This window comes from Pinus tabuliformis, chromosome 7, assembly GCF_031772625.1.
Source record: "Pinus tabuliformis cultivar Carrire ecotype Pingquan chromosome 7, CPIR1, whole genome shotgun sequence".
Taxonomy (NCBI): domain Eukaryota; kingdom Viridiplantae; phylum Streptophyta; class Pinopsida; order Pinales; family Pinaceae; genus Pinus; species Pinus tabuliformis.
Window position 1 is genome coordinate 1,131,528,689 of NC_142293.1, and position 23,193 is coordinate 1,131,551,881.

Below are 23,193 nucleotides of genomic sequence, written 5' to 3' on the forward strand. Positions count from 1 at the left end.
CAAGTGCCAACAAGATACAAGATATAATTCCTCAATAACCACAAGAGATATCAACTTAATACATGAACCATCAAATGACAATTAGAACAATAATTCTCAATACAAGATGCCAATTCTTAAGATAGGAAACAAGATTATCAATGCTCGATTCAAGAGATGCCAATATTGCTTAATGCCAATAATTCAAAAGATATTCAATTTTAAGCAATGAACACTTAGATCTAAATGCCCATGTGAGATTATCATTCACAAATAGATTGAAGCAATAATGAAGACACAATTAGACACCAATATTCAATGAGCTCTTAGATCTATTAACCATCCAACAAGATGAGACTAATGTGCTTTAGGGAGTGAGCTTATCAAATGTGATCTTATGAAAAAAAAGCTTTAGTCAACTCACAACAACAAATGTGTTAGTGCGCTTGAAACATGTTGGACACCTAATCCTAAAGGGTTAGTGTGGAAGCCGAAAAGACTAAGCAGTCCAAGAGACCTTGGGATCTGAAACCCAAGAGTCATATGTTGTACTATAAATGTGTATCTTATGTTAATAAAAAAATTGCACTCACTGATTTATCTTTCATATATTTTGTGCTGTCCATGTGAGTTTAACATGGTATCGGAGCCACTTGTTTTCCTGTGGCCTGTTATTTGCATGTCAGTCCTGCACCTCTGCCTGACTCCGGCTATTTTAAGACTCTCTGTCTGACCCTTGAAATTATGCCTGTGCTCTTGTCCTGACAATTTAAATTTCTTTGGCTTTCGTGACTGTTTATAAACGTTTTTTTGAAAAGCGCTGAGTTTGTCAGAAGCACTGAAAACGGGTCAAATACAGCCTGCCTGGATTACATGAGAGTGCCGAGTAGGGTGATTTCTGACATTCAACGACGTTTGTCGTGATCATGACATTAAATGTTTTTTGTCAGGCCATTTACTGCCGGAGATAAAGACACCCGTTAGAAGCCGAAGTTTCTTCACGAGACCTACCCATACGTTTTGACGTTACATTGTTTTTAATCAGGATCGCATAAAAAAAAAAAATGTTTTAATAGTAAGGTAGAAGAACTTCATGAAAGTCTGAGCTACCTCTGCGTACTTCTCTGCAGAATCCCTGAAGCTCTGTCACGGCTTTCTCTAAGAGATTCTGGTGCGAAGAATTGGTGAAGTGTTTTTGTGGTTCACACTCGTTCAACCATCCTTCTGATGCCTCTTCAGACTTGCACATATTCTCAGGCATAAACGTATTGTCATCTGAATCTGAATTTATTACCTGTGTCATTCGAATCTCTCCTGCGTCGTTACGAGATTCGAAAGTAGGGTCTCCTGAATTGCAGAGTTTTACTTTCTTGACGGAAAGAAAGTCCGAGCTGCTGCCGCCTGCCACTGCCGCTCGAGAGTGAGGGCCATTCAAGAAGGGAATCGAGGCATTGATTTTTAAGCCGCAAAGAAGGGCCCTCGAAACTGCGTAAAAAAAAGAAGAAAAAGGAACGCTGTTTATGAGCCCGCCAGCCGAGTTGAAGGAACCCGCACTGCCAGTCCCGCCATCGTGAAGAGGAAAGAGCTCTTGTTAAGAGCCGACCCTGACAGAAATCTAGATTCATCGTTTGTGAAGACGGAATGGTGATTGAATCCGATGCCGCTGTGGAGGAATGGTGATTGAATCCGGTGCCGCTGTGGAGGAACTGAGACGAAAATAAGGCCATTCAAGAAGGGAGATCCGCATAAGATTTATGTGGCTCGGCCTCCTGCTCTGATTCTTTTGATTTCTGACATGGTATGATTTCTGGCGACAAGGTTCATGTCCAGCAAATTCGCGTTGGTGACTACATCGAAAACCGTGAGCATAAAATTCAGCGGCAAAGATAAACATTATCTGTGAGTTGAGTAATCTTATCTGAATCTCGATTTGCCACATACATTCCTGTGCTTGTCCGCGAATCAGCTCCGAGCAACATTCATCCAGTCCATATTCATTGTTTTAGTCTTGTACAAAACCTTGTCTTGCCCTCAAGAACCGTCGCAGGGACCGACTGTGGTCACTACTGTTTGCGTGAAGTGGATTGTGAAATCTCGGTTCGCTGTGTGTTTAACATATGTCATTTGAATCAAGGTCAGCTTGTTAGATGTGAAAGCCCTCTGCAAAAAAAACTGCTCGCTGGGGAGCGTAAAACTGCCTAAGGGAATATCTCAGTTCTTGTCGATAGGGGCATCTCTTGCCGCCAGCACAACGCCATCCCTTAAGGTCTCTACACCATACAATTTTTGTGGACATACTCAGAGATGTCCTTGTCGCTGCTCGCTACAAAACGCCCGAGGTGACCTCTGCAGGAGGAGAATTTCGGCTATTGTTATATTTGTGAGAAGATATTTTGTCCGGAAAACACACTTTGCAATATTTTGTGGACTTCCACATGTTATTGTTATCCTCTATTCCTTTATATATTCACCAACGATAAATAATTTTATTCTTTCAACAAAGGATTCGAACACTTGACCTCTCTGTAACGCTCTGCTTTCCTTTAAATTCATTATGCATACAATGATGATGAAGATTGAAGGTGTAATATCAAGTCTATATGTTCTTGACTTCAAGCTTTGAGCAGACCCAAAGCAATTCACACTGGTCTTCCTATTTGAAGGGGTTTTGAAATTCAAGTCTGGAGGCTGAAATACATAGCTATTCAAGTTACAAGACAAGTGTTATGACTTCTGCAAATGTTTGGGTTGTCGTATATTGATCTAGATTTTTGAAGAACCAGGTTCTCTACTTCCCAGCTACTTCTTTATTACAATTTGTTGGCTAAGATTTTTTCTGTGTAATTTTGCGCAGAATATGTTTATGGTATGAAATTGCATTGTATATGGAAGTATATTGAGAAGCTACATACTTGAAGATTTTTTGAAGACAAAGTAGTACACCAATCAATTTTTTGCAGTGATATTATTGTGAAATGTATAGAATGGGTGTTGTATTAGAATTGCTGAACACTCTAATACATTCTACCACGGACAATACAATTATGATTGATAAATCCATTGTCGCAAACATTCAAATCTGTTTGAAAAATGTACAAGAAAATATTGAGTTTTTGCAGCTGGAAACAAAGCTACTGCAGGAAGAATTACAGCAGTGGAGTCACCATTCTGAACCTGTTTCTGTTCAGAACAATGAAGCAGAGTCCCATAAACAACAAGTCAATATTGTTCAAGTTCATTCAGATTCAGTACCCAATAAAGCAACAAGTGTACATGCAGATGCAGAAACTCAGTCTGCACTTCCCAAGCCAATCATCAGACCTTGGGAACAACTTGTCCACAACAAGCACATAACTGGTCTTGGATATGACAAGGACTTGTCCTTTCATATTCCAGACTATGCCAAGCCCATTCAGTTTCAGAGTGCTGGATTCATTTATGACAGTTCACCTGCTCCTTATGACAGTTCAGTTTCAGCTGTTCCAGATTCTACTCCTCTTCCACCGCAGCAACAACAACAACACATTGTAAAATGCCAACACTGTGACCGAGTTGGCCATTTGAAAGATCACTGTTTTGATCTTCATCCATGTAAGCACTGTCATAAAACTAGCCATTTTTCAAACAGATGCTTCAGAAACAAACAGCTTGCAAGAACAAAGATTCATCTTGGATGGATCGCTTCTTGGCAATGGGCATCAACAGCCAAGAAGATATTCCAAACACATGTCAGAACTTGTTCCAGAATATTGAACAGTCTTGCAGTTGAGTTTTCTCCATCTTCTCACCTTGTATCTGACAGGGGGGGAAATGATGGTCATCTACAAGCTTCAAAGCCACATCAAGCGAGCCTGAGCCACAACCTGCCACACGAGTTTCAGAGTTGTAGCCAGAGACAAAGATGCCTGAACATGCCTTCAGTTGGCAATCTGGGACACTTCTTCTAGCAGAAGACTCTAGCTTCTTGCCAGTTTTGGAAGAATTCCAGGAATTACAGAGTTGTTGGTCATCCTTAAACCATCACAGATTAAGGACACTTCCTCTAGCAGAAGACTCCAGCTTCTTGTCAGTTTTGGAAGAGTTCCAGGAATTGCATTAAGCATTCCAGAGTTGTTGGTCATCCTTAAACCATCACAGATTGAGAACACTTCCTCTAGCAGAAAACTTCAGTTTCTTGCCAGTTTTGGAAGAGTTCCGGGAACTGCACTAAGCGTTCCAGTGTTGGTGGTCATCCTTAAACCACCGCCCTTTTTTACCAACATTTCATAGAGCACATTCAGCCTAGTGCTGCCATGCATTTTTGCACATTTTGTATTACAGCTCTTTTCTTGGACTCATACATAACCCTTCGGATTAAGGGGGGGAATGTTGGACACCTAATCCTAAAGGGTTAGTGTGGAAGCCGAAAAGACTAAGCAGTCCAAGAGACCTTGGGATCTGAAACCCAAGAGTCATATGTTGTACTATAAATGTATATCTGATTTTAATAAAAAATTGCACTCACTGATTTATCTTTCATATATTTTGTGCTGTCCATGTGAGTTTAACAAAACATTAGAAAACAATGGCAATTTTAATGCTACCAATGCTACCTACCTTACAATAACACATAAAACCATGAAACACGTAAGAATTATTATCAATAGAGTGTGGGCAATGGAGATCTCTTATGTTCTACGTATGTAAATTTTATTTTAGAGCTCTTTTAAGTGCAAGATGAGATGCATATGCTTGCCAAATAAGAGCAAAATCACTTTGCCAATATGAAATTATGAGCTGATTAGTCCTTTTATGATGCAAACACCAATGTTATATTAGACTTATTATGCAGAGATGACATTCACCTACTCTTGTGAAATCAAGCCAAATTATGATTGCCCAACTTATCCAATTAATTTATCAATGCAAAAGACAATATGTGAGTTGATTTTATGGCGATTTAATGTGTCTTTTACCACTGTTAAGAAGAAATAAGGTAGCTGTAGGTAAACAATGGGGTAAGGGTTTGAGGGGCAAACCAATGGCTTTAGGCCTTGAAGTTCACATTTTGAACTTGCCAAAAATTTTCCAATGACTAGAACACCTGCAAACACCTGCAAACACCAAAAATTGTGCAAATACCTTTGCAAAACACACCAATACTCAGTCCCAAAATCAAAAAATGACCCACAGAGGTAGAGATGGCAAAATAGGGCAAGGGAAAGGTTAGAGAGGGGGCAACAAGCCTCTTAGGGTTGCGGCTAAGGCCTAGAGGCTAAATAGGCTTGACGTCAAGCCTTGGAAAGATGATGCTAGGATAAGGGAGGGGCCGAGAGGCCTGTGACCTAGGGTCAAGGCCTCACAAGAGGCTACCGCTAGCCCAAGAAGGATGCGACTTAGGGACAGAGGGCTGAGGGGGAGTTGGAAGAGGCTGTCGAGGAGGGATAAGGGGAAAAGAGGGGAAGGGAGTGCTACGACAGGCCTAGGAGGGGGGGTTGAGGGCCTTAGGCCTACAAAGGGCAAAAACACCCATGTAAAGGGCTAGGAAGGCAGGTCGAGGCCTTAGGGGCTTGTAGCTAAGGGAAGAAAGCCCTTAGGGCTTGACGACTATGCAGATGGGGCCTACGACAAGGGAAATGAGGCAAAAAATGGCCAGCGACTAGGCAAGAGAGGAAGACGCTAGGCTTGAAAGCCCAAAAAAATTTGAAACCCTTGCCAAAATGTGAATTTGTTTTAGATCTTCGAATTTGCTCAATTTCACTGCAAAATTCTTCCGTGCTGGCCCTGCAAATTTTTTTAGAGACTATATCTTACCCTCAAAGGCCTAGATCTAGCTCAAACCCCACCAAATATTCTTTAAATGGCTTGGATCTCACTTGCACAAATGAAAATAAAAATATCCAAAACCCCAATATATACAAAATTGAAAAAATAAACCCCAAACCCAAGTTGCCTCAAAACAAGGGTTAGAAAAATTTATATACAAAAATTATTCTACAAAAGTAATTTACAAGTTATATACAAATATACAATGCTTGAAAGATTTTGTTGAAGAATAATTTTTATGATAATGCCTATAGCTTGATGTATTTCGAAAGATAGATGTTAACCACAACCTTAGTGAAGTAAGAAAATCATATAAATTTCCTGAAGCCCAAACAAGGTCAGCCTGTGCCCATAGTTTGTGAACTTAGAGCCTAAGGGCCGTGAAACCTGCAAACTCTATATATTTCTTAAGAAAAAATTGTTAGACCATACAATGAATCGGATCACCTAAGATATTTTGTAAACTGTAATTAGGTTCGGTTTTCATAATGGGTGCAACAAACCCAATTGACAGTAAGAAGAAAGTTCAATCACTAAGAGCCCTTTTGAGCCATTTTCCTTCACAAGGTGCATTGAATGTTGCTTCTATGGAAGAAAATTAAATGATTGGTTGCGTCCTACCATCCTATGAATTACCTCATGCTCCCATGTTGAGTAACTTTTGGTAGATTTAATTAAGACATTTCCATTCAAAAGAGAAACCTGGGCATGAAGTTTTTTTCAGCTTGTGTTGCTAACCTCATTGACGCCACCTGAGGCTAGAACACTTGTTTGAGCTACATCAACCAACACTCCCTCTTAGCGAGGAAGGTGTTCTACATTCGACACCATCGTGCGTCATGCTCATATCTGGAACCCCTGTCACCTTGAGTGCCCCATGGTCCATTTCACTATGCCACGACTCTCCCAGACTGTTGCTGCAAGCTATGAGTGCAAACTCATCCTTCGTCCATCTAAAAAGCTCATCCACGAATGTCGTTGTCTGCTTCTCGCCCTTTTTGTCAACCATGACACTTGATCTTCGATATGTCCTTCTTTTCCTACTTGGAGTTGGACTGTTTATTGGATCCCTCTTTGCTTTGCCCTTGCTCACAAGAGTAACATTCTCACTGTCATCTCTCTTCTTCTTAGAACTGTTGCTAGTACCACTGTTGCCTCTCACAAGGCTCAGTGAAAGCTCCTCCCGTGTGAAGTCGTTCCACAAGCATTCCCAAGTAGGAAAATCAGATTTTCCACTAACCACTTGCACGAGAACATCCCACTGCTTCTAACCCATTTAGGGTTGTTCTCACAAGCACTTCATCATCGACCTTCTCTCCAATGGCTACTAGCTCATCTCTGGTTGTCTTGATGCGGGTGAGATAACTGGTAATGTCTGGTGCTTTTGAGCTTCTCTCTTTGGATAATTTTTTGATTCATATTTTTATCGTAGAAAAGTTTGTTGATGGCATCCCACACCTTATTGGCTATATCTTCTTCCGCTAAATGTGGAACTATGTGGTCCTTGGCCCCATCTAGAGTAATATGCCTGGCCTTGGCATCATCTTCTAGTACTCATGCAACATGATAGGATCTGTTCGTACAACAATATGTGTTGTCACAAACTCTTTCAATGCATGCTTTTCCAAAATAAGAAGGCACTGGATTCTCCAGACACCGAAGTTCGATGCACCATCCAACCTATCTTGATCCCTCATCTTGCCGAAGCCCATTGCTGAAGTCCTCGAGAAAAAATAAAAATAATCTCTTATACTAGCTAACAAAAGTATCTGGAAAACCTCACGGTCTCCCTTTGCAAGTGATCTCGGTTGCTATTGGGCAACTCAAACTTCGTTTGTGAACTCGTATTGCCCACTGGAATTGCACATTATCCGTCCCAAAAACTTGCACTGCCTCCGAGAAATCACTCTGACAAATTTCTCTGCCTTTGACAAAGAGAAAAACCCACTCACACGGCCTCAAGAAAATTGATTTGACCACTGGCAAACGAAACTGTCGCTGGCAACCCGCGCTGGTAAACTTGAAATTCACACTGGTTAATTCGGCCTCCCTCTTGCAAAAAAGAACACTGGTAAAATTCGTCCAATTAAAATCGGAATAAACTGAAGAAATCGATTTGGGTATTAAACCCTTGGCTTTCTCTTCCAAACCCTTGTGCTAATCTGCTCTAGTAAACCTCTGGGCTTCATATATGCTCTGATACCATGTGAAAAATCGATAAAAATATCGCTTATTGCAATCAATTGGTATTTATCTAATGTATTTAATTCTGAGAAAAAATAATATATTGCAAATACTGAATAAAAACATGATTGCAATTTTCACGAAATTAAACTACAGAAACTCTGATAGAAAACCAATCACAAAATGGACACAATATTTTCGGACAAAATGTCCTTGGAAAAACCTCGAAGGGAAAACCAATTCTTTAGATTTGAGAGTTTTATTAATCTTCAACAAATTCTGCAATTGATGAATATTACAATATTGCTTGCCAAACCACGTTAAAGCTCTAACAAAATATCTCTTCACCTCCACAAGTCAATCTGACCACTGGAAGGGCCACGACCTCCCTCTGCAACTTGACATGGCCTCTCCTAGCGAATATGGATTGTACAACCTCACATATGCGACTCCTTTGGCTCTTTGATGCTTACGACTGGGACATAATTAGCCTCTCGACTATGTTGGCAACTTGTACGACCCTCCTAGCAATCTGTATGACCTCCTCCTGTCAATCTTGGCCTTCATGAGGAATCTTGGCCTCCACGAGGAATCTTGGCCTCCACGAGGAATCTTGGCCTTCCTCAGAGAAAACTCGGCCTCCCTTGGAACCCTCATGGCCTCAATAACTAGGCCTCCTTGTCTGCAGAAAAATGTTGGGAGAATTCCTCCTACGGATCTTGGAAATTGGAAGAATATAGATGAAAGAAAATTTCGAAAATATTCACTGCTTCAACTGTTGTTGAAACCCTCACTAGTGTCAAACCCATGTTATCAGAACCTGATTGGTCATCGAACTGGTAAACCCCCCAGACCGGGTATCGATAAAAAAACCGGACCAAAAACTTGGTCAACCAAAAACACAAAATATTCAAATTTTAAAGAAAACCACATATATTCATATGCATCCATTTGAATCCAAACCATTATACACAAATAAGCAAAAGTTTCATTTATAGAGCATGTAGGGGTGCACTTAACCAAAATAATGCCGAGTGCAATCCATCTTTAAACCAAAATTACATAAAAACAATACCTAGATGGCCTCTAGCATCCAAAAAAAATCATGCTACAACAAATACCTACATATGACCAAAATCTTTGCCTATGTTGGGATCTTCTCCCTCAATATCACCATCTAAGCATTAAAATAAGATAAAAAACGCTTAGCATGTCAATTCAAGATTTTGTTGATGGGTACATTTTTAGTAGGATCACGATGGAGGAGTTCAATAATCAATGCCACTAACATCAAGGTACATAGAGGGATTGGTGCTCTTGAGTAAATGCTAGTTTGATACCCTCATACATCATAAAATCCAATGGAAGCATTGGAATACCCCCAATCTTGAAATAAAAAACTATTAAGTTTACTGGATTTTGAATGAGATCTAAAATTCTACTTTTTTCCATATGAAATCCAATGAGGTCAAAACCACTCAAACATTCTGAGTCATTTCATGGTAATGTTAAAAATTTAAGTAAAAGGATGCTTTAACTTTAAGTATTTAACATTACTATGAATTGCATAGCAATAGTAGGGCCATAGGCTTGAATATTGGGCACCTCTTGTGAGCTAGTGCCCAACTAAGGAAAAAAAAAGCAAAACAAGCCCCACTTGTTGTGTTCTACACGACTTTACTGTACCAAACCAGCCAAATACGACTCAAGTCACTGGTCTGAACCAGTTTTTGCCTCAAAACGGTCAGACCGGCCAGTTCAGACCGGTTCGGTATGGTCTTGATAACACTGGTCAAACCCCATGCTACATTGCGCCCTCTTCATTGCAATGAATGATCTCCAACATTGCCCATTGATTTCCTTTATAATCTCTCGTTGAGAAATCAACGACCAAGATCTAGATCTGAAATGATTTAATCTATGGCTATGATTACGTAGAAACTTTTCTAGAAGTCTCTAGAGGAAAATTGACCATGTCTCAATTATTACTAATTAATTAATCTATTTCCCTAAATTAAAACTTAGACAAATAATTAAAAACTGATTAATTAATTTAATTAAGACATTTCCATTCAAAAGAATAACTTGGGTTTGGAGATTTTTTCTGCTCTTGTGCTCCTAGCTTCACTGACACTGCCCGAGGCTAGAAGTTAGAACACTCGTCCTAGCTACATAAACCAACAACCTCTCTTGGGCAATTTAATTAGAAGACATTACATACATGGTGCTATCACCCCTCCAAAACCAATGACTCCCCTTAACCATATGTCTGAATAGATCCATCCCAAGACCTCCAATCCTATCCAGGATGAAAGGAATTGAGAATGGGGACTAAAGGGACCAGACATGACAGACCACAAGTGGCCTAGGATACCATACCCATAATCTTCACATGGCCTATAGGGCTTTGGGACTTGCATCTCATTGGACTTACAATCGTGCTGTCATGAAAATATATAGGGCATCTCCCATGAAATAATAACACTGAAGGTGGAGTATGAGGTGACTATATGGCAAATATACAGTACTCAATTTTTTTGGTATTTGAAGAATTATTTGGCAACAAGGCTGGTATAAGTTGTTCAAGTTCACTTCAAAAAATGCGTGAATGATTCAAGATGTGCAGACTGATGTCTTGAGAGTAATAATAATAAAGTTAGTCAGTTTTAAACCAGTGTTCCACAGGGACCCCCCCCCCCTTAGGGGTCTAGTTTCCTTGCTCCCCTGCGCTTCGGGGACTTGGGACGAGTAGGGGACGTTTTCCCACGCTCCCAAAAATGAGGAAACTCAGGGGGACGTGCCAAGGGGTCGTTTCCCTTTTCTCAGGGGGTGTTTCCGAAAAGGGGGATGAGGGGGGTCGTTTCCCGTCCACATCTTCCACTGCTAACATTTTGGAGGTTGATAATATGACAGGGTGTAAGATTCCAACATCAAGTCGTATCTTGATCTCACATATGTAGAGCACGTTTTGTTGCAGGATGAAGAAACAGCTCAACCCCGTCACTAATAAGTAATATAATTGTTAATATTTCTAGATACCAGAGTCTCCAAGGTATAAGTACACACACCACCCTCATATTCTTTAAATGACGTCACTCACCTTCCTATATCGCTGGAAAACACCGTATTTTGATCACTCCAAATATATATACATAAACTCCAGGATGTGCGTATTCGTTTGACGAAATGGTGTACAAAATTTTCATATAAAATGTATATACACATTGGAAGAAAGTGGTTGACTGAAGACGCTCCCTTCTTAGCATTATATTTGTATTTTTGATGACTTTATAGATACAGCGATTTCTGTCGCTGACTTAATATATGTGTCTGGTTTAGCAGAATTGTCGAGATCTCTGGAGATTTGAAATGAATATAATTATGCTATTAAGCAGCAACTGTTCTTGAAAGTTTGAAGCAATGCCTGCTCAGACCGCATGGCCTTTAATCCCGTAAGAAGCTAAGGATTTCGAGGGAAGATCGCCGTGGCTTGTGAGAAAAATTGTATTGTTAAGCGGCTCATCCTTAATTTCACACCGTGCTTTATAAAGTTGTTCTTGCAGGTCTAAAAGAAAACATTAGATTTGATTGTTATGGGTAAAATTGGGATTGAATTTTGTAATAGATTGTTTAGTTTAAGTGGTTTGGTTTGGTTTGGTTTGGTGAATTTTGTAATAGATTGTTTAGTTTATGATATATGATTATAAATTAGAATTTTAAATTTATATGATATTAAAAATTTAGGTAATGATATTCATATCAATGATCATGCTTTGCAGCTTTTCAATTCAAACCCAATTGTCATAGTGGACTCAATTAATAAATTATATTTTATATTTATAAGTTTTTAAGACCCTGACACTCCCCCATGTTTCCTAAAAAATGGTGGGGAGCTTTTGCATAGGCCGCTCCCGCACCTCCTCGCCCCTTCGTCCCGGAACCTTGGTGGAACATTGTTTTAAACCCAAGTGATGTCTTTATGTGATTCTGAAGGATATGCAAATGCAGATCTGAATATGTTGATGAAGGCAATCAGAATTTCAATAAGCACTTTAGGTTCAGGATAACACCATGCAGAAATTTTAATATTTCTATTAAGTGTAAACATAACAAGAAGCAGAGTGGGATGTATTGTGAATGGGGTTAAGAATGTTTAAGTTTAGAGTATAGGAAATGTTTTAAAAAGTAGAAGCTTTCGAGGTTTTCTGGCAATATTAGAATTCATAAAATACGAGACCGTTGTTGGTAGTCATGTTTCCTTTATTTGTAAGGCTTGAGAATATGTTTTTTAACATATGTGCTGTTTATTGTGTCTGAAGTGGCCTTTCCTACTCTGTTGACTTTTGTATTAAGGATGCCTTTAGTGTAGGAATTACTCAAGATTCCAAGAAATTCTGTTGATGTATTTGTACATTCGAGATGCTCCAAACTGTGGGGGGGAACAATTTCAGGTAACTGTAATATCTTTGAGAATGTCAACAAGTGATGTGAAGAAAGGAGAGTGACATTTACTTGAAATATAAGCAAGGGATGTGGAAATATTGAATGCGTAGTAAACAATTATTTTGACATGTGGTGGCTATTGTTAACAAGTGACAAAGTATTTGACGGATATTTTTTTTTTCTTAAAGCGTAAAGATTCTCACCTTCAATAGGTATACAGTTTAGCTATTGCTGCATATAGAGATTAGCCAGTGCTGCTTGGAATAAACTTTGAGGGCAGATGTTTTGAACCCAATTGATCATTGTAAGAGGAAGTCCACTATTACACTAGTGTGTTCTCAAGAGGATGTTGTAGTTCAACTAGATACCCTGGTAAACTTACTCAGATTGTTAAAGAGTGATTAGCATTTTATCATCCTTGCCACTCAAATATTGTATTATTTTCCATTTTTTTTGTAAATGCACTAATAACATAGAAGTTTATTAGATATGACTGATATCTTCTAGGTTTTTGCAAAAATGAATTAGTATTTTCAGTTTTCCTACAACAATCTATCACATATTAATTGTAAAGTGTGCGGAGCAATCTTCTGTTAAATCTCTTGAAAAGTTAAAACTGTTTTGAAAATTCCTGTTTATTGCAGGCTTAATTCTTTAAATGTTTCACCTATCAAATTCTTTGGCTATGTATATTTTTAGAATAAGATTATATACCAATATCGTCATTATTACTTCTAGGTTTCGTTTGAGAACAATATTCATAGATGATATATTGTTTTTGGAGTTCTGTGATCTGGAACAAATGCAATAATTTTATGTATTTGCGTCATTCAAAGACAATATTGATGGGGTGGTAATGGTGGTCACTTATTGACAGCTAGTTTTCACTCTAGTAGGCATGAAACATGAGCAGTGAAAGGTTCAGTGTTTCCATCTAAACATTTTAGATTAGCTCCTTTCAACTTGTGAATCACTGTTTCTGGAGGTTTGGTTTTAGTTTTCGAGACTGTCCTGAATTGATTTTGGTGTTACAGTATTGCTTGATTTTAACTTAAGAAAGTTTGTGCTTAAACTGCCATGGAATTCATTTTTCCAAGAACATTCCAACTAGCAGTTTAATCTTAGTTATTGGCCGATAAAATTATGTACATTGTAAATTGTGAAGGCACATCTTATGTTTCTATTGCTTTACTCGGTATTTTTAATGAAATGCCAGGTCATGAGGATTGTCGAGGCAGTTGAGGGAAAAGGTTTTCGTATGCTGACTACAAAAGGAGAAGCTCACCTGGGAGAGCGTTTGCGTGTGCTGGCTCGACAAGTGAGTAATGGGCAACTACAATGATTTCAAAGGGGCAGTTCTGATTTTATGCTGTAGGCTTCTTCTGTGTATGTTTGTTGTCAGACACAGCCTGAACATAAGGATGCTTAAATGTTTTGCTGCTTTGTGATGGGTTTTGAAGTCTGAAGGATATATTCAGTTTTGCTAATGCAAGATACTAAATCTGTTGGCAGCTTCAAGGTCCTGGTGCAGAATTGCCACGGAGGGTCAACACTCTCTTGTCTGTTTCTCGAATGCAAGCTCAAGTTGGAGGAGCTCCTACCTTGCTTCCTGGATTGGCCAAAATAGATGAACGGAGCCTTGGTGATATGCATGAGGTGCACCAATTATATTTTACTCCTGACATCTCTCTTAAACTGAATGTTTGAAAATGCTGGTCGGGGATATTGGTATTGTTGATGGTTATTTACTTCATAGTATTGGATCTGACATATCCAGGACTGGAAATTTCAGGTTTTACGCCAGCAAACAGAGGCCATTTCTCGTCTGGTTGGCATTTTAAAGAAGGACATGAGGGATATAGAAATTATAATGTCAGAGGACACAGAGACGATAGATGAATCAGTTGAAAGTAATTTCAGAAGATCTGGAAGAAATGGAACATTACCTATGTATGATGTGAATGGCTTGAATGGATACTAAGTTTTAACAAGTGCCACCACCTTTGTTCATATTTCTTTGCTTTAATTGGTTTCTTTTGAAAAAATCTAGATATTGAGTAATGGGATCACATTTAATGAGATTGTATAATACGAAAGGCGGGACATTTGGTGGAAACTCTTCCATAAGCAGGATATCTGGTCCTTTTGAATGTTACTTGACACATACTGTAATAGTTTTCTTTGCTAGCATTTTCAACTAGAGCAAAATTGGGAATGAAAAATGAGAATTGGTATTTGTAGATGTGGATCCAGACTTACCCAGCAAAAGCACATTTCATGTCAAAATCAGGGCATTCTTCTTTATTTCTGTTCTGCTTGGGTTCAGTACCTGAGTTTTGAAGGGTGCTCGGTTCTTCCTGATGGCTACTTACTTTTATAACATGCACAATGCTATAATGAGTGTTTTTTCTAAGAGTCAAGGGGAATTTATTTCATAACAATGACTAAGATGTTATTCCCATCCTCGCAACCTTAATATGCAGTCATAATAAGGGGAAAACAATTAACCTATGTTCAACCTTTTCCAAATACAATTTAATTTTGAGCTGAACATCGCTCCTCTACTTGTACTGTGCTTAGCTAATTTCGGATCTGTTGGAATTTAGCAGTCTTAAAGAGCTGTTGGAGACAAATTTGATATGCCCTGAGTTGAGCAATCTTTTGCTAAAAATACAATTTCAAATCCGTCATTTCTTCGCAAAGCTGATTTTAGGGCCTTCTCTTTGAGGTATTGCCATTAAAATGACAATTCCAAATATTCCATTAAGACAGCTTCATTTATATTGCTATTTATCTCAGCATCTTTATTATCTTCAATACAATCAAAATATCAAATTCTATTGGATTGAGTCCAATTCTTCATTTCCTTTCTCGAGAGCTGAGGATTGCTTAGCATAATTCAACAATTATGAGGCTCATTGATGCCAGCATAGTTCCACGGGGGACTTGTACCTAGCCTATTTGCTTACCCTGTGGGCCTGAACTTGTGCTGAGTTGTATTAACATGGAGGGATTTTTCTGCTAGTGTTGGAACCGGAGTCATCATTATGATAAGTGCTACGCCTTAGCACTAGACTATGGCCCAACAAACAGCAATTGCCTAGAAAATTTTCCATTCACTAATCCCAAAGCACCATATGATTATTGTTCCCTTTTTCAATCTATTCACATAATTAGATATTCATGTCACTATTGTCTAGTGCATGTTGTATATCAAAAACCCTTCCTAAAGCACTATCATATTTAGAAGATTGAGCAAACCAACTATCGATCAACATCTAAACATCAATGCCATATACAAGTCTAGTATCTCAAGGAGGAGCTACATTTTACTTAATCTAGATGCTTATTCTCGTTACATATGATGGAATCTAATTATGTGGTGATTATTTACAAATTATCTTTTGCTTAACTGCACAGAGCATGTAAAAGTTATGGACAAAACAACCATCTTGCTTCAATTATATACAGGCTACCGCAGAATAGTAATTTTATCTTTCAAAGTGGTTCAGTTCGAATCGAGATTATTGACCTATCGGCATTTTTTGCTTTTCAATTGTAGAGTAATGCTTTTTCTATATATTTTAAGTGCGTACAATTATATGAAAGTCACCACAAATAAGCGACTTTTACTTCATAAGAATGGTTAAGTTGGAGCCCGAATTATTGGCTTATTGGTTGTTTTGCTTTCCCAATTGTAGGGCAGTGCTTTTCTATATATCTTTAAGCTCTTGCCTTTGAAATAATAACTTCTCCATTTGTTGGGATGAGTAATACACATTTTAGGCTGTAGATTAAATATATCTTCTTTTACAAGAATAAACATTGTGGTCATCATGAAGGCATTTACATTATCTCATAGCGGAGCGTGACTCTATTTGTCGCTTGTATAGCTTCTGATAACTATTAATTCTATATCTATTGTATATATATTTAACATTTAATTTTGTTGAGCTAACTTCCAAATAGGTTTATGTTCAAATTATAATTACCTACCTATAATTGTCTTTAGGTCATATTGAGTAACTCATTCCTAGGACTAAAAACTTTGCCATCAAAATTTTGCTCTAAATTAATTCCTGCCATGAACGATGTTTCTTTCTATCAGAATTAATTTTTGTATCTGTTTTTGCGCAAAAGACACTATGGTCAAACTCGAGACAAACTTTGGTTGCATGGTTTAATGAGCGATATAAGGTGTTCGATCATGATGGAACACTTCACTGGATTCTCAGGTCCAATCGTTTTCTTAGGTTAGTTTAATTTGTATGCTGCTTTCATATTCAGTTTGACTTAATTGCTTGCACTCTGTTTTACATTTAGGTTTCTCTACGTCTAGTTTCAAAGTAGGTTCCCAGCGTTTTGTTGGGCTTGTTGCTTTAAAATATTTCTAGTTGGTTTGTCTACTTTGCTCTTTAGTTGCTTGTTTGCTTGCTTCTATAGTTAGTTTTCATAAAAACTAAGAATCTTCTTCTAGATTACCCAGAGATATAGGCATTTAACAGTGCATCCCAAAGATTCACTGCTTAAATGTATGAAACCTGCATATCAATCCCAGAAGTTGATGTCTGTGCCATGATATAGGGATAAGGTTTCATCAGTGGTACTTTCCATCCTTAGCCAGACACAAGACTGAACAACTGCCCTGATCACATGGCACTGCAGCATGAAGGGTAATAACATATTCGACATCTGCAAATTTTTTCATATTTTTTTGAACCCCTTGCCAATTGGGATTGGTGGCATGCATGATGACCCCATGTTGGGCCAAGCTTCCCCAATGCCCAAATCGTCAAAAGTCTAACAACAAACCAGGTGAGGAACTTGCATCTCTGGGGCCATATTGTTCGTTGGTACAATTCTTTGTTTGTGTAAAAAATGTGCTTTTAATTTTATTTTGTTTTGGATTTTGTGTTTTTATCATTCCCTAGTATATAATGTCCCTAAATCGGTGGTTTTCCCGCCTTCATCCACACTAGCTCATGGTGACCACATGGCATTGCTTGCATCTGTGATATGATGTGCCTCCGAAGACATTTGCCGAGTAGTGGCAGGAACTTTAACTTAAAATACACTTGGGAACAACATGTATACTACACACTAATTAGTGAGGGGTGACCTTAGTTTGCGATCAATTCCCATCCTTCGGTAGTTGCACAGTAGTTGCTCAACTAGGGTAGTGCAGAGTTGGCAGAGTTTACAGTGCCAGACATGATTGAACTTAATAGACTTATAGCTCTCTTGCAGTGGTTTGATCAGTGAATTTCAGTGAACCCAGTTCCACAAGTTTGTGTTAGATTGCCTTATAGAGCACACTTTTGGTAATTTCAAGATAGCAACAGTTTTCGATTATTAGGTGTAGGCCAACTCAACTAGAGGAGTACACAACTTTGTTATCAAATTTTCTCTATTTTTGGTTACACATCAATGGTAATTATTTTTGCCTCGTTTAGATGCGCTTTGGTTTTTGGATTGACGAGTTGATACATTGGTTTTTGGATTGACGAGTTGATACATCGAATTTGTAGAACATTTCATCAGGAAATATGGTTTGATTTTGTCTAGGAATAGTACCATTTTGCCCCATTTTCAATTATGGTCCATTCTGCTCTGATTCACTAATGAGGGGCAAGCTACAAGTTAGGAAAATGCAGAGTAAAGTCAATTTATAATAGTTGCATTTTAAAATGTAAATTGATGTTAAGAACATAAATAATATAAATTATAATTAATAATTAAGGACATGTTTCAAATGACACGACTCTATGAAAGGGCACTCCTCCCTATGTATGTATACGGGGCAGTGGTGTATGGTGTGCGACAACAATACAGCTGAATCGATAGTATGGTTATAAATTTTTTGTTTGGATGATTGTATTTTCCTTTATTTACCTTGTTTTCTGGTTCTATCTGTCTTTGAATTCTGTGGAGTAGAGTAATTTTTTTATTCAATAATATATATATATGTGTGTTGCGGTCAGAGACAAATCCTTTATAGAACTCTACGGAATTAGTGGTTGGCCAAGAGATGAATTAAACAAGGTTTGATAAATGTGTGGCCAAATGCCATAGGCCATGATTAGAAGCATGGCTTATAGAACTCTACGGAATTAGTGGTTGGCCAAGAGATGAATTAAACAAGGTTTGATAAATGTGTGGCCAAATGCCATAGGCCATGATTAGAAGCATGGCTTTGATACCGAATGTGATAACCATGCCTAGTGACTCAGCTAAATAATCCAGAAGCCTTGGAATATAGGGTAATCCATTAATGATATAAATGTATGAATGAATGATATGAGCGAGTTACGTATATATATATATGCGGGAGCACCCCTTTATAGTCATTCTTTCATTAATACTAATTATTAATTATATAATTTTATCTTATTTATGTTCATAAAATTTTTATCGAAAGGGTAAATGGTGGAGGCTATGAGCTTTGAACTTAAGTGGGTTAGCTTAATATTTATTATTATTATTTTTTTAAGTCAACATTCCCACCATTGAACTCATTAAGAGCTTGTGGACTAAAAACAATTTGTAAGCTTGTTTCAATTGTGCATGTGTGTAAGGGACCAAAAAAAGAGCATTTGACAATTGAAATCAAGTTTCACTGCATCTTGGTGTCCATGTGGGTTCCTTTCATCACCACTATGCTCCACCTTTTAGCACAACCTCCTTACTACTCTTGCTCCTCCATGGTCTTGCCACCTACAATTCAACCTTGTACTAGCCACATGGAGATGTCATTGTGGCCCATCCTCTCATCCAATGTAAGAATAAGACATTGACTTTAAAAATGGGAACCCACCTTTGGATTAATCTTACACAACTATAAATGCTTTTTATTAATAACGATGTAGATCTATCTTAACTGTATATCTGTCAAGAGTCTAGAGATTATGTAATTTGTTTTTTTAGAGTGCAAAAGTATGAAGAAAGGTTTGCGCTTCCATATATTAGCTCCTCTCCAGGTTTGATAGAGACTAAGTAGACTTAAATGTAATTACTAAATTATGTTACGGACCTCCCACACTGCGTCTTGGTTGCTCCCTCTCAAGGTTTGACACAGATTAAGTAGACTTAAATGTAATTATTATATTATGCTCCTTACCTCCCACACATAGGTTTGTAGTATGTGCCTCTTGGCACAAGTGGGGGAAATGAAAGTTTTATGACGAAAACAAGATAGTTTTTGATATTAACTATTTCTAGATTTACTATGTTAGGGTTATTAATGTCGATATTCTAGTCTTGTGATATGTAGTTTATCTTCATGATGAGAAATGAGAAAATAATAGATCAATAAATCATAAAAGCTTGCAACATCAATTGCTAAGAATTGACCACATTTACTAATTATAAATAAATGATTAGTACACTAAAAAAACAAATCACAACAAAAAAACCGATAAGATTGCTCTGAAAAAGTGAAACTTAATTAAAGATAAATTATAATTAATATATTTAGAAAACAATATGAAACTATGAATATGAGTTAAACAAACTGAGTTAACAATGATAAATAAACAATTTTAAACTAAAAGTAAAGTGAAATATATATATATATATATATATATATATATATATATACGTTAAGAAAGTTACAAAAGTATTAAAAAATAATATTACTATAACTAGTAGTAAAAATTTAAGAACAATAACAAAAATTTCACTTAAAAGAAAATGAACAAAAGTGGGAAAATGATCTGGGAAATTTTCGTAAATGCTTTCAAACAAAAATCCCCATTATACAGGGCTTTTTAATAACACTTACATTTTCTTGTGAAATCATGAACAATTCATATTCTAAACAATTTCAACAAACCATCAACATGAAACAAGAAGCAATACTCAAACAACCATAAACACACAATATGATAACGAAGTTCACCCAATGTGGGCTACATCTCTGGGCCCGATGTCAAGAGTGGGGAGACTGTTTCATTAGTTGTTACAAGATGATGATGAGTATATGATGTAATCTCTGTCAATACAAGGATGAACCCCCTTAACTAGAGTAGCATGTCTCTCCACGAGACGTTCTCCTATAAAAACTCACTCATAAAAGCTCTTCTCCAACATGTCAAAGGAACAATTTCTCACATAAAGTGGCATACATGGATCTCAAATGCAAATCATCATCTCATCAAAAATCAGATGAAGACATGGCCACAATGCATCTTGTTGTACTTGTCTCTCGCAGGCAGTTCTTGGCTACAAAAACTATGCCGAGAAACCAACTCGATTAGTGTTTAGGTTCAAGCTGGCCCTTGAACCAGAGGGGGCTCCCTTAATTGTTATGAGGCTTTGTTTAACGCTGTTCACTTTCAATGGACAACAACTTGTGAAGCACAATGGCCAGATTTATGGTTTATTTTGGGTGGTTGCTAATGATTGTCCAATTTCTGTTAAAAATAAATCCCTCTCTTGTTAAGTCCTTGGTAAAAGTGTCAACATTCAATTCGACAAAATAACATGACTTTTAAAGAAATTGACAAAAGAATATAAGAGAATACATAATAATTAAGCAGTCATACCGAATACTTAATCAACCAAATACAATGGATGTGTTCTACATCCAAATAAAACACATTCAAAAGATGACAAAAGGCAACAATTAATAGATGTAGAGGAATTAACCAAGACATACAGTGTAGTTAATTTATCCCTTTAAATGATTATAACTTTGCGGGGGATTACAGAGAGATTGGCACTCAATCTATTCTTACCTAGATCTTCTATAGTACTTTGAACATGTTCAGAAATAAGATATGAAGGCACTAGAAAAATATATAGGAAACACAATTTCTGTCAAGAACTAGAGCTAGAATACTTCAATTAGGATTTCTGTAAATAAAAGCTTCTCAAAACGACTAGGTCTTGGCCTCAAAAGCCAACATTATTACATCTTTACATAAACTGTTTTATAGAACTTACATAACAGCTGTCAAAATAATAGAATCCTCATAATTACAATATTGAGATATTATAAATATCTTTTAAGTTCATGCATTAAAAAGATAAACTTTAGAAAATATCTAATGAACCCTAGAAAAACTGTAGGCAAATCTGCGAAAATCTAGGCAAAAATAGAGCTAGGAAATAGAACAAGTCCCTCTGTAGATTATCATATTTGTTTCAACAAAACAGGTCCCTTTGTATACTTTTTCAACACTGCTCCTGGATGTCTTCTACTGCTCTGCGTTTTCTTGGAAAAATGGCTGATACGCAGGCTGTCGACATTACTGATTTTCAGATCTAAGATATTGCTAACAACCGGGAGATCAATCCTTTCGAATATCGCTGACAACAGAGATGTCAACGTCTCTATTTTGTTTCAAAATCGCTGATAGGCATGCTGTCGACCTTTTCCTGTAGGTTTCGTTTATTGACAACTATGCATAACTTTGTTCAAAATAACTGACAGACACATTGTCAAGCTTATCAAAAACTGAGTTTTGAATTAAACAAGTGGATAGAGATCGTTTTGATACCCTGACACATTAGTTGAGGGTACTAGAAGCCTCAAGTAACACATTCAACTTGTCTAATCCCTGTTTCTTTTTATGTTCATTCTCCATGGGCTTTGATTTGACATCCTGTTTATTTCTTTTCTTATTAGGGCTTGCAAGCTTCTTCTCAAACTCTGTAGGATTTTTCTTAGACTTTGCAGGTTCCTTGTTGATGATTAAGTCTTTCAAAGACACATCATATATATCAATGACTTGTTTAGCTAATTATGGGTTGCTTCTAAGCTTGATTTTGTACTGTAGTTTGTTTGTTGGCCTACTGTGCCTATTGCCCTGTCTGAGAATCTTAGGTGCTGGTTCATTTTACGCTTCTTCTATCACTGAATTTTTTCCCTTCAAACCTCCAGGTGTAGCTGTGTTTGCAGGAGAGGTTTTTGAGGGTAGAGTTGAAAAACCAACCGAGGCAATGTCAGTTCTTGGACTTCCCAATGATGTAGGCTCTATCTTATGAAGCCGAGCACTCCTCCTTTGATAAACCTTGGGAATTTTCGGGGCAACTGAGGTGGATGGAGTTTCTGAGTCTTCACATATGATGGGAGTCCTAATAGGAACTTGACTGAGTTTTCTTCATCCTTTTGATAGTTTGGGGTCTGCCCCTTTTCCTCTTGGCAGGTTGAGGATAGAACCCTCCCTAAAAAAGGAAATGGTTCATGGTCTACCTTAGTTTAATCAACTAACTTTCTATTAAAAGTTTTATCAGTGCCTTGTGATAAAAAAAATGTGATGAAGGGTCAACCCTAGCCCTATACCTAGCAGCGATGTGCTTGAGGCTTTCCAACAACTAGAAGCGGGGATTAATCCTAATCTGCCTATCTAAATGAGCCAAGAAGTTGAAATGATACAAATTGACTCTGTTATAATGACCCTCACAAGTAAAATATTGTCGGCAAAGCCGCAGGGGGACATACCATTTGTCTTGTAGCCAATCCTTTTGAACTCCGGCTTTCCATTTCTTTGCTCTGTGCTCTTATTTGAAGAAAGACGGAACATTTATGCCGGCTAGGATATGACTGTGAAAGACCCTTTCCCCGTCCATGGGCAGAGCCGTGGCTTTGGCAACATTGTGCTCTGTTACTTCAAATGATAAACCACCAACCTCTACACAATTACCATTGAACCCTGCTGCAAACGATTGGGCTACCAAATCGTGATAATCAGAACACCGATAGAAGAACTGACTCCACCCCACCTGCTAGAAAAAATGTAGGAGATTAGGGTACACATCTAACAAGTCTAACGCTTTAGG

The 23,193-nt window shown here is 37.7% G+C and overlaps 1 protein-coding gene across 3 annotated transcripts in view; it reads left to right on the forward strand.

Moving 5' to 3' along the window:
- The window catches only part of LOC149251496 (nuclear pore complex protein), a 107,730-nt gene extending 93,077 nt beyond the window's left edge, over positions 1–14,653 (forward strand). For all 3 annotated transcript variants that reach the window (XM_089459465.1, XM_089459466.1, XM_089459464.1), the window contains exons 8-10: positions 13,628–13,729; positions 13,924–14,067; positions 14,204–14,653. In XM_089459465.1, coding sequence (XP_089315591.1) covers positions 13,628–13,729; positions 13,924–14,067; positions 14,204–14,392 — 435 coding nt within the window. In that variant the 3' untranslated portion in view covers positions 14,393–14,653. The remainder of the gene's footprint in view (positions 1–13,627; positions 13,730–13,923; positions 14,068–14,203) is intronic.
- The last annotated feature ends 8,540 nt before the right edge of the window (positions 14,654–23,193 follow it).